This window comes from Colletes latitarsis, chromosome 7 (assembly GCF_051014445.1).
Source record: "Colletes latitarsis isolate SP2378_abdomen chromosome 7, iyColLati1, whole genome shotgun sequence".
NCBI lineage: Eukaryota > Metazoa > Arthropoda > Insecta > Hymenoptera > Colletidae > Colletes > Colletes latitarsis.
In genome coordinates, this window is record NC_135140.1 from 18,859,746 (window position 1) to 18,872,551 (window position 12,806).

Genomic DNA, 12,806 nt, shown 5'->3' on the forward strand with positions numbered 1-12,806 from the left:
AATATTAATTCTAACAAAAGTTAGATAACAGTTATAACAACAGTTAACAGTTACATAACAGTCTAATAACAGTTATAACACTATTTCGGTAGTTCGTGAGTGTTTTAAGTACCGAAATCGATATTATAACAGTTTCCAATCCCCGCTTTGTTGTATTCTAAAAAGAGAGCCTATCCATGTTTCCCTACATATTTATAGCATGAACAAAAATAGAATATAATATCCTCGTTTGTTCTTACGCGGTCGTTTGATCGATAGTGATTGTTTCGTGAAAATAATGCGTCGTGACCGTCGACAAGTGAAATTCCATCGACTGCCCATCAACGATGAATGAATTGCGACGCAAATTTTCGCGTTCGCGCCTAATTTTGCCGCTCGCGCTGCATTTCCTGTATTTCGCCTTCTCCTTCCATTTCCGCTTCGCTAACCCCATTCGATGGAAGCGCTATAAAACTACGCAACAATGCTGGCCAAACGTTCTCGACCAATGGCGTTTCTGCGCAAGGCAGACTAGGATCGACGCGCCACGATAAGTCGTAACAATTTCGGACAGTTCGTGCCCCGTTTTCACGCCATTATGGATTCGTTAGCGAATTACGCTAGTGACGGGGACAACAGTAACAATTCGGAAGATCCGAAGGTGAGTATGCAGTTTTTAATTGTCGTCGGGTCATTGAAGATCGTCTTATTAATGGCGCTTCCTTGTTTCGGCATCCATGACGCTTAGGAAACTTTTTAATGTACACAAACTCGATATGGCTTCTGGGCAGGTTCTTCAATTTGTTGGATAGCTTTTCAATTTCGAGCAAATGGACTTTCTGCTTCGAGCTTATTGTCCGTTATCGTGAAAAAGCAGCTGAACTTCTTAAGAACGTAATATGGTTACGAAATGGATTTGGATTTGATAATTGATACACGGGTTACATACAGTTTATCGGTGGAAATTGTGCACCAGTTTCAATTACACCTCGGTTGATAGAAAATATTTATGTAGGAATAAAACACGTTTATGACGATCTTAGGGAGATTCTGTCTTTATTAATGTACTATATAACCTAAAAGTATCAACGTTTAGTAAACTATTAACCACTTGTGTTGAAATTGATTCACTGATTGGAGTGAGCAAACAAAATCGATGGTAACTCAAAACTAGTCATAACTCGAAATTAAGTTTTACAGTTACATGTACAGAATTACGTATAATTCAATAATTGTTTAATATTGGTAATGTGTGAGAAGTTTATGGCTCATAGACTATTTAACATTTCACTATACTATTGTGTTTCAAAGATGCCGTATGAAATACACAGCGATGCCAGTAAAAGGGCCAGTGACGCCAACTATGATCCTGTACAAATGGACATGAGTGAGGTACAGTGAAACTGAATGTTTGCAAATGCTTGTTTGTAGTATTAAGTAAGCAACATTACAACAATTACTACGAAGATACCGTGGTGACTTTATGGGGGCTGTATGTACATGTAGGGTCATATATGCTTGTTGTATAAAAGGTCTAGTATTTGATTTTTAGAGGTCATGTCAAAACTGTCCAAACGAAATGTAATTTTGTATAGCACTTTTATTGCACCCTTCTCACATTAATCATCTAAAGGAAACTCTAAACAAATTATTCTCGTTAAAATTATAAGATAAGGAGTTTTACAATGGCTTTACCTACATGAAACTATTTTTTAATAATCACCTTTTACCTTATAGATAACAAAACCACTGATGTAGATGTAATATAATGTACATAATACAATAATAGTATGCTTTTTTTTTTACATTGATGTCTTTTTTTCATATAAAACGAATAAATCATTGTATTATTTACATTGTATAATATAATATGCTATAATACAATGCACTCTTGTTCTTTTAATATTTTGATACCATTTTTCAATGAATTATGTTATGGTTAAGACTATACATGATATTACAAATTTTAATAATTTAAGACATGACCTTAAGTCCGAATTATCGCGCGGCAGAGACAATGAGGGTAGAGATTGAGATATTTAAAATTTAAATAATAAGTAAATGGGTATAGTGCCATTTCGTGAGAAAATATTAACACGTAGCTCTGTTGGTAATACATGATACAATATCTACGCACCTCGGCAAGGTCTATGCTGTGTGAGGGTCTTTCAAGACTACCCCAAGTCCTATTCAGAAGACAGAGGTGAGTAGAGGAAGCTGGAAGAAGGTAACACTAACAAAAAATCAACCATCAAAGAAACCACATGTACAAACATTCGGGTAATAACTAACTGCTAAAGCAGATAAATATGAAGGGCCCTCATGTTCTAATTTCTCTTTTTATGCGGTGGTTGTTCCGTGTTAATTCTATTTATCTACCAGATATTAACTGAATATGCAATTTCTAATGATGTTTGCAGTGAATACAAATTTCTACATTTAAAAAATACGTTTTGTATCAAGTACAACCAAGGATGTGAGAAAACCAAATTTATATTGTATAGTTTATTTTTATGGAAATTATTAGTTTTAAGTACGTAAAAAGAATTAGGATCCGGTCATCATAATACGGTGATTAGAAACGACGCAAAGCTCAATGTTCAAGTACATCGAAATTTTGTGGCTTTTAATTGCTATGTTTGCTAACGTCACGATCTGTTAGAACTTGAATACCTTAAAATTACGGCGCACGGAACATTGATGTTTGCTAAATTGAGGGTGCTAAAACATGAATTGTAATATAGTTCTGGCAATGTAAATTGAAATTTATGTTCTATTTAATAGAATGTGTGAAAGGTTTATAGTAATACTGCTAATTTTTATTTCTTTAGGAAAGCAACAACAACAATTCGTCCAGGGAATCTAGTAGCGAACGTGCAAATAGTCCGGTGACGCAATCGAGAACAGACACATCCCGCACATTACCTTCCTCCTCAGACCAGAGGTGAGCTGGTTTGTTTACGAACGTATTTTCCTCCGCATTTAAACGATACACTCTCTTCGGCTGTTTCTATTTCTATTTATAAGAGAGATTTGCAACATATTTTACCACATAATATTTCCCATACATACAGAATAATAATACGAATCTGTGTGGTATACCCTGCAGAACGTAATCGTTTTACAGGCGATCTGATCATGAAAACCATACAGCAAATACGAAAGACGACCACAAACGAGGAGATCGATCTGACCGTAGTAAACACACGAGCGATAAAGGCCGTCGATCGTCGTACGATGATAGGAGGCAACGTGAGAGTAGTCACAGGGAGAGTAACAGTAGAGACATAAAAAGGAGTAGAGACGACGATAGGAAATCTCGCGACGATGACAAGAAGAAGGAAAAGAGTTCTTTGGGGTCCAGTAGGGATGAGAAAAGCGACGACAGAGAAAAGAACCGCGACGACAGAAGGGATCGTAATCGCGACAGAAACGACAGAGACAGACGCAGGGACAGGGACAGGGATCGAGATCGGAGACATTCTAGGGACGACAGGACGAAAGATCGACACCGGGACGATCGATCTAGTTACCATAAAGAGAAGGATCGCACGCGATCGAGATCAAGATCCAGAGATCGCGCGCCGCCTCCTTTCCGAACAATGAGTTACCGGGAGGAGAAAAGCAGAAATAAGTTGGCACAGCTGGAAAAATTAGGAATCGAATTGAAAGCGCCGGAGGGGGATGCTCCGGTACCGGGTGTTCAAAGCGAACAGAATTATTACAATCCATTGGCGACGGCGACGCAAGGCAAATACGCCGAACAAATACAGAAGAGGAAGCTTTTATGGGCGAATAAGGTAAATATAAAGTAGCTGATTTTTTAAATTTCTTTTTCTTTACATAAAACCATATCAGTTTATATAAATTGTAAAATATTAAAAGAGTAATGGCAAATAATAGTAATATAAGTACCATTTTCAGGCGATTGACGTAGTTGATATTAGTATAGTACGTGAACATTTCATTCTTTGATTATATCTATTAAGCTATGATATTAAACCCGACTGTAAAATATTTTATTTTCATATGACCCTATCACTTACTGATAAGATATTTAAAACAGTTTCCACATACTTCTGAAGGCGCATTCTTGTGTTTCTAACAAAATCTTTCTATTTGTCATTACTTTCTTAAACGTTTAGTTATCATTGAGGAGCAACAATGGTTATTGTTGGTGTATTAATCATTTTAACAATGAACTATCATCAAGGGTTCGTTTGATTTTTGTAAATTGTATTCGTCGCGTAATTTGTATTCATAGACGAAGCAAGACGAAGGCAAAACGTCTACGACAGCCTCAACTGCTAATACGTGGGTAGGGACGACATTCACCCACGATCAGGATGGAAAAGTAACAGCGAAATTTAAACGATTAATGGGTATTAAAGACGATTTTCCAGCCGCCTCGGCGGCTGGTACAAAGCCAGACATATTAAAAAAACAAGAAGAAATGTTTAACAATATGGAACAACAATATGAAGTAGCACGAGCTACTACACACACGCAACGTGGTGTTGGTCTTGGCTACGCCACCGGTGGCTACCAATTTCCGCGATAAAGTACAATGAAATTTTCCAAATGTTAAGTTACGGTTAACAAATGCCAGTCACAGGCACGACATAACTTTTGTTTGTTGCTTTTGCAGTCTTGTCAGGTCGATTGCAAAACAGAGTTTCATTTCAAAGTCGTTATAAATAGTGACTATATAGTATATAGCTTATGAAACAAAGATTCGAAAGATCTTGTTAGCGTTATGTAATTATATTGTAAACTTTGAAAATAAATTTGTTAAAGACTCTGAGGAGGACTCGGTGCTCTCGACTTGACGATTATCCCCAATTAGTTTCTGGTCATGGGAAAGTGAAAGAGATGACGAATCTTTTTATGCTACGAACGCGTTTTGCAGCATTATTTATATAATAATTCCATTGTATCTATATGCTGTATGTACAAATACATATGAGATACATTTGCAGAGATGACGTTTTTCTTTTTTTTTTTTTTTTTCTAAATAAACATCAAACAATTCTTGCAGCTACTACCTTTATTTGCCCTGCGAGTTCTTCCTCTGCAGCTCAATGCATTTACATTGTATTTATAGACTCGTGCTGACACGAGCTTGAATATTTCGAGTAGCATTTATTATATATATGGGTATTTGTATTTCAATCCGTATAATTTGCAGTATACGAACATTCCTAACCTCTATTTCATGGATACTCGTGTAATTAATGTACCCATAGTCTAATTCGTTTATCAAAATTTTTGAGTAGCTAAAGTTAAAATCAGGTTTCGAAAAATTTCAAGTTTGTTTAGGACATTAGTATCTACGATGCTTCTCGAGTTTTTCATTACAATTTTTAGATACAAAAGTAAACTTGGCCAGTAGTTTCGAATTTAACGTTGTCGTATTGAATTTCGAACGAAAATTATTGAAAATTGAAATATGATACGATCGTAGTTTTGAGGGTGTTATGTACGAAGTGGGGGAAAAAAAACGCGGGATTAAAGGAAACACCTGTGTTTCTGTGTGTATCAGTGTTACCAGATGCCCAACACATCGGTCTGTAGTCTAGTAACACTAACCCTGACTGGTCCTGTCCGTAGTTACCATTGCGACGCTTGTTTCAATTGGTCAATCCGAGGCCGAGTTGTTACGGGACAATACGAATGACGAACTTTCTAACGTGTTTACCAATATGGCGTACCGACGTTTGAATTTGATCGTTACGTGACGGTACATTGAGAAGTTTGTGAAACACATTGAAAACATATGTGAAATTGTAACATTTACGCAGTACATTGAAGCGCAACGGGTTAGAACAGAATATCAGCTGGCCTTGGATTTCACGACCGTGCATTCGTAATGGAGAATTTCGTGAAGATCGAGAAAATCGGTGAAGGTGATTTGACGATGCTTACTATGCAGGTCGTGCTTTTCCAATTAAACTTCCTTTATTATGTACCGAGGTCATACTTTCTGGTAATCTAAGATTATTTCGACCACTGTTCTGTCATCCAGTACAATTAATTGATCGTTAATTATCGTAATTATTAGCGTAGCTCACAAACTTTTGTTAAGTTTGCGTCTATCGATCTACGTTGTTGTAGGATAAGTTTTTTTGGCAATTGTAGTTGTTGGTCGGAGACAGGTAAAATTCTTATTTGGATAAAAGCTTTGAACAACGAATAAATGGTAAAGAATTTTAATCCATCATTCGTTTAATGGGAGTACGAATTTGAATTGTTAGATACAATTGAGTATTGCATTAAACAAATAAGAATTATACGTCTCTACCGTTGATCTATTGTTAAGATTCACAAATATATGTATGTTTCCTGTGTATGCTGGAAAACATTGCCATTAATGTTTTTTTATGTACTGTATGCAAAATGTGGGAGGCGATACAGTAAAAGATTTTCACAGGTACTTATGGGGTAGTATATAAGGGAAAACACAAGAAAACAGGGGAAATTGTAGCTATGAAAAAGATTCGCTTGGAAAGTGATGACGAGGGAATGCCATCAACGGCAATTCGTGAGATATCATTGCTCAAAGAGTTACCTCATCCCAATATTGTCAGATTAATGGATGTATTGATGGAAGAGACCAGATTGTATCTCATTTTTGAATATCTTACTATGGATCTAAAAAAGTATATGGATAGTTTAGGTACTGGGAAAGTGCTAGAACCAAAAATGGTTAAATCTTATTTATATCAGGTTGGTAAATATAATAATGCACGTAATATACAACATGTAAAATCTGTATGTATTGATCTTGTGCAGGGTTGGGAAGATTTATTTATTCTTCTGGTCTTGCATAACATGATTTTAAACAGTACCAAAACTACCAATATCTATGTAGTTCTGCTCATATTTTTAATATTAATTACGTTCATTCTATTCTAGATTACGCGTGCTATCCTTTTCTGCCACAAGCGTAGAATATTACATCGCGATTTGAAGCCTCAGAATTTACTGATCGACAAATCAGGGGTTATTAAAGTAGCAGATTTCGGGCTCGGTAGAGCGTTCGGCATACCGGTCAGAATATACACGCACGAAGTAGTTACTTTATGGTACAGAGCTCCGGAAATTCTTCTCGGTGCTAACAGATATTCGTGCGCCATTGACATATGGAGCATAGGTTGTATATTCGCCGAAATGGCCACTAAGAAACCGCTATTCCAAGGAGATAGCGAGATCGATCAACTATTTAGAATATTTCGGTATGATTCGAACGATGTACTAGATTAGGGATGGGGAACTAGCAGCTTAAAGGCTGCGTGTAATTTGCTTGTCTATAGGTTTCTAAAAGGACATCAATTAGTATTTAGATACGTATCCCATAATTTTGACAAAATTAGGAGGAATCCGGGAAGTAACATCGTAGTCTTTGAATTGCAGAAGGTTCTCTACCCCTGTGCTGGATTGTAACTTCACTGAATGGAAAATAATAATATATGTATTTTATAGTATACTGAGGACTCCTACCGAAGAGATATGGCCTGGTGTAACACAGCTAACAGATTACAAGGCTACATTTCCCAATTGGATAAGCAATAATTTGGAATCGCAAGTTAAAACGTTAGACGCGGATGGTCTCGATCTTTTGCAATCGATGCTTATCTATGATCCTGTGCACAGAATATCGGCGCGATCTGCTTTGCAACATCCTTATTTCAATGATTTGGATATATCCAAATTGCCTTCGGCATAAAGTACGGAGAACTACGAAATGATAGATGTATATTGCTCAGATATTGTGACATTTTAATCGTGTGACTATATGGAGAATATGTCTCAGGGTATCTGAAAATGAAGTTTATTTATTCGAGTATAAGAACACGTTTGAGTTTCTTTTTTATGACTGCTCATTGGATGTGGAAAATTCACGTAGAGAACTTTAATTTCTTATTGCGATTATATTGTGTTATTTCGACAGAATTTTGAATGAATATTTCGATGAACGTACCATGTCATGATAAGTCACCGCAGCATGCTCGAGCAAGTTTAACTGTAACAGTTTGATATTTCAGTGATTCATCTTTAGCACACACAACAAAAAAGAATGCACATTTGTCGATCCGACAGTACGACGTATTACGTATTTGTTAAAATTTACTTATTTTCTATATTTAGCATTTATCGATTTAAATGAGGGTATTGCGGAACTATAAGTGCCTTTAAATACCATTATACCATACTGAATAGAAAAATTACTTCTTCAGTATTTGCACTATCTTACAAGCGCTGCCATCGATCGAAAGAGCAGATTACTTTAATAACTCAACTAAGGATATTTTGCTATTGCCACGTGTACATATCACTGAACAATTTCATAAGCTTGTTAAAATATATCTTTTGTACTTTTATTCTCAAATAAATGACGATATTTTATTCGAAAGCGTTCTCCCGTGTTTGTTCGAACGTCTTCGTTACTTCCGTGGTGGTACCGTGCGATTGCACCGCTATTTTCCCCTAGTACGTCGTTGTCTTTTATCTTCTAATATGCAAATTAAATTACATTGTTACGGAGAAAAGAACGAAACCATACGTGGTGTCAGCGGTTCTCGGAACAACTAGCTTGATTCGCTTACGGTTGAAAATGATTCATCGCTGCCAGCGGCGTAAGAGAATTATGCGAGACCCGCGTCTTTGCTTCCTTTTTTAATAAAAATACAAGTATGCGGGTACAAAATAGCATTTGTAGTCCAAGCAAGCACAGTGTATTTATTTAATAAATATTTCGATCGAATTAGATCCTCTTACGAACGTAGATACTCAAAGTCAGTGGTAAATAAATAACAGTCTGATGATATTCTTCAAAATACGGTACCCTCATCTTCCCTTCCTTCTTTAATAAAAATTAAAATCACACGAACGCGGTCAAACGACGTTGCGTTTTGATCAGATTCGTTATAAATAGATGATTAGTATTGTGTCTTTTATTGTTTTCGTAAGTAGATTAATATTTTAACGCGGCACAAGGTACAAGAAAATCATTTTCACAAAAGGTAACCGAAGAAATGAGTCAATTTCTTTAGATTCCTTAGGAATAACGTGTTTGATCGGCACTGTACCAGTTCACTGAAAGTGTGTGTGACCCGCAATCGGATTAAGAGTGGGGCACGTCTCATAAAGACCTCCATGCGATCTAGTGTTTACAGTACCAGTTCAGAGTCTGACAATATCGCTTCGCCGTAAGTAAACTTTCTTCGTCGCTTTAGACGCGTAACGTTTTAGAATTTTGCGTTTCATTTCCATCCATTATCGTTCCTTAATGTAATTTGCGCGTTGCTCGAACGGCCATTGACTGCAATAAATATTTAAATACCCGTATGTGCTTCTATGTATTCCAAGACTTCTGTGAATATTTGTGTAAAAATCATTTCATTGTTCGGTTACTTCTAATCAATGACAGTGAAACTTAATTTGCAAATAGACTTTGGTAATAAAATATTTTCCAGAAAACCTGTGCTCGGAGCTAAATCGTCCGAGAGAAAGTCATTGGTGTTTTTTGATATTTTTGTTTCTCGTTTTATGAAAGAAATTCCTGTTTCGATAGGAAACTTTGCATAACAAGGTTTCAGTTCAGTTACGAACACTGTTGCAGACAGAGTTTTTAACCCGTTATTTTGTTACATAAATGTAGTGTTCTGCGTATACATGGATCTACATTTTCCGCTATGTTAATTAACGTCGCGTGGACATAAAGCATATACGGGTCGTTCATGGCAGATATGTGAAAGCTGAGTCTCACGCTGTAAATAAAGAAGCTTGTACGAGGTACGGAGGTCGTCGAGGTTGCCCTTTAATCTCGTGCGTGTTTCTTTTTTTTTGGTGTAATGGTCGGACAGAAGCGTCATCAGATACTCGATGTAGTTCAGTTTCAAATTCACCAGAAGTGAATCATATTAAATGAAATGCGTGTAAAAAGGAACTGTACGGGATCCGTTTTTAGAATTATTTACTTACATCTATCCTTTATTATTACCCTGTATTTAAAATAAACTTCAAATTGGAAGTCTGTATTTAAAAAATTTCAAATCGTTTTAAAAAAATTATTTCTGGTTGCAGGGGTCAATTACAATCATTTTTGGTCATTAGACATGCCCCTAAATTTCTACGCACTTTCGAGAAAAAAATTCAAGAAGGTGTGAAATTTTTGGACAAAATTAAAAAATTTGAAATCGTTCTAAAAAAATTATTTTCGGCTGCAGGGGTCAATTACAATCATTTTTGGTCATTATACATACCCCCGAAATCCTGCGCATTTTCGAGAAAAAAATTCAGTACGAGTGGAACTTTATTAATTGAATCGTCGAATTATTATTACGAGCATTCGAAGATTAATATTTCCTAATTTCAGTATATTGTAAAGATTGTATTTCCAGATGAGGACTCTATCTTCTTTTATATTACTGGTGGGATGCTTTGTGTTAGCCAAAGCCCACACATATCACTTGGGCGCCTGTCCCATTGTAGAACCAGTGCCGGAATTCCACATGAATAAAGTAAGTGGAAAATTAAACAAGTTGCTCGTCTGCTTCGTGTACCTTCGAACTAAAATTTCCCTATTATATTTCAGTTTCTAGGCGTATGGTACGTGATCCAGAAGACATCGACGGCCAGTAAATGCATCACGTACAATTACACTCGCGGCGAAGAGCCTGGCGAGTACGTGATAACTCAAGATTCTGATCACCCAGTATTAGGTAAGATCGTTAGAAATAGTAATAAAAGTAAGTTTGTAAGGACAAGGCCACGGAAGATAATTTAAAATTGTGTTTTCGAAGATTTACAACAATGGTTGAACGTGAATGATTTTCTTTTGTACTCGCGATTGTGGCGTTGTACATACTACTAGAAGCTCGTAGATTAATAAAGGAGGAGAATGTTGGGCCCCATCGGGACTCATAAAAGCATGTCAATAGAATAACTGTCTGGCAAGTGGGATGAATTATCCGTAATAAAGCTATGTCTCTGTACGTAGGACTTACACCATTGAAGCATGAGTATCATTACACCGGTGAATTGACCATTCCGGAACTGAGCACCGCAGCTCGAATGCAAGTTCGTTTTCCTCTCAGTAAGTATCGTAATAAAGTAGTGCTGTGATTAGATACAAATTAATTAAGCTCGTTTCGCGATCTCCTGAACGTCAGTCTACGTAGGCAAGTGCTTTTGAAGTCGTATATACTGACAATATAGTTTTCGTTCTTCCAATTTGGGACAGTTGGCAGGCGCTCTTGAGGGAATCTTAAATATTTTCTGAACAGTAATGAAAAATTGATGGACATCGATCGACGAGCAATTTAAATTCAATTGAAAAGCAGAAGTTAACGTCTTTGGAGTCTTCGAGTACAACTGAACTTTATCTGCATTCCCTACTCGCATAAATCATTCAACCGTGCCAGAGGAAGGAAGCAATCGATGCAATTTATTTTTAGGCGTAGCTGGAAGTGCGTCTCACGTGATCTTCGCCACCGACTACGCGAACTACGCGGGCGTTTTCACCTGCCAGAAGTTGGCATTCGCTCATCGTCAGAGCGCTACCATCCTCTCCAGACACCGCGACCTAGACAAGAGCTACGTAGATATGATACGTCAAAAATTGAGTAACTTTGGCGTGGATCCCTACGATCTGAGCATCATCACTCAAACCGGATGCCCCAAGGGCAACAACACGCTGGATATCAATGTAGATCCGAGCACGTTCTCGTCCGAGAATATAGGCAACGTGGTGCGCAAGGCTGGAGAGAAATTAGGCGACGGGGTTCAATGGGTGGCCTCTGCAGGTAGCAAAGTTTACCACAAAATAGCAGGAAGCGAGGAGAAAAGCACCAGCAAACCGGAGGAGCACACCAGAGCCGCCATTACCAGGGATTACGAGACCAACGAAGTCGAATGGATCCCATAAGTTTTAGGTTTAAACAGTGAATTTTAGCTATTTTGATCTCGTTCCGTTTTATTATCGCGTTAGGTACAACGTTCCAGTTATCGACGCATCTTTTGGCAGTTGTTATTTCGAACGACACGGAATTTGTTTTGCAATAATGAAAGTTTATTTTCTATTTGAATACTAAAGGAACGAGACACCATTGACCATAGGTGTCTCAATCATCATAATATTAAGGTTTGAGCGTGTTTCACGTTAAAATGAAAAATACTATAACTGTTTTCTTAAACATTTATTCATTAATTAAAACAAAATTGTTTCCAAGCCTATAGTAACGTAACCACCGAAGTCGCTATATTGATTTCCCTGCTAATAACTACGTTAATGGAATAAATTTAAATTGTTTATAACTGGGTTAGCGTCGGGATTAGATGCACTTATTTTACATCGATGAGAGTATAAGATCGTTTAAGAGTTTAACCAGTTCGTGAGAGCATTGGAATTTCATGAAGAAGTCGCGATCGATCGAGGTGTTTGTATTTACATTGGACATGTATGCATCGATGGAGGTAGGCTAGAGGTAGTTCTAGAACGAGAACAAAAGACTACGTGACTAATAAAATGATATTTTTACTTCGATGGCTATTATTCGAATAAGTGGACGATGATTGACAATATCGACGATTGTCAAGATAAAATAAAAGCTTTTTGAAGCGTACGAGTGGATTGTTCTTCCTTTTTGTACCCAACGAACGATTTTTAAGCACTTCTCGCGTTTACTACTGTTTACAATATTTATATCGGAATTTCGGTGAAAGATAAACAATTAAGATACATCGTAAAACACTTTGTCACTCCTCTCAGCTCCTCGTTTGTTCATTAAAATATAAATTGTATTAATATACGCAATAAATTAAAA

General features: G+C 36.9%; 3 protein-coding genes across 4 annotated transcripts; all 3 read left to right on the forward strand.

Moving 5' to 3' along the window:
* Positions 1-423: 423 nt before the first annotated feature.
* Positions 424-4,789, forward strand: LOC143344016 (uncharacterized). Its single transcript, XM_076769547.1, has 5 exons — positions 424-640; positions 1,291-1,371; positions 2,811-2,923; positions 3,107-3,779; positions 4,244-4,789. The coding sequence occupies exons 1-5, from the start codon at positions 578-580 to the stop codon at positions 4,538-4,540; spliced, it is 1,227 nt and encodes a 408-aa protein (XP_076625662.1). The 5' UTR covers positions 424-577; the 3' UTR covers positions 4,541-4,789.
* A 371-nt stretch (positions 4,790-5,160) lies between these two features.
* Cdk1 (Cyclin-dependent kinase 1) lies at positions 5,161-8,392 on the forward strand. The gene is made up of 4 exons (XM_076769548.1): positions 5,161-5,885; positions 6,410-6,705; positions 6,895-7,214; positions 7,462-8,392. Exons 1-4 carry the CDS (start codon positions 5,849-5,851, stop codon positions 7,703-7,705), a joined length of 897 nt encoding a protein of 298 aa, XP_076625663.1. The 5' UTR covers positions 5,161-5,848; the 3' UTR covers positions 7,706-8,392.
* Positions 8,393-9,032: 640 nt separating this feature from the next.
* Positions 9,033-12,605, forward strand: LOC143344018 (apolipoprotein D). Of its 2 annotated transcripts, none has more exons than XM_076769550.1 (5): positions 9,033-9,188; positions 10,383-10,502; positions 10,577-10,703; positions 10,982-11,077; positions 11,439-12,605. In XM_076769550.1, the coding sequence occupies exons 2-5, from the start codon at positions 10,383-10,385 to the stop codon at positions 11,906-11,908; spliced, it is 813 nt and encodes a 270-aa protein (XP_076625665.1). In that variant the 5' UTR covers positions 9,033-9,188; the 3' UTR covers positions 11,909-12,605. The 2 variants fall into 2 exon arrangements, with proteins under 2 accessions (XP_076625665.1, XP_076625664.1); XM_076769549.1 differs by having other exon boundaries at positions 9,076-9,188; positions 10,370-10,502.
* The last annotated feature ends 201 nt before the right edge of the window (positions 12,606-12,806 follow it).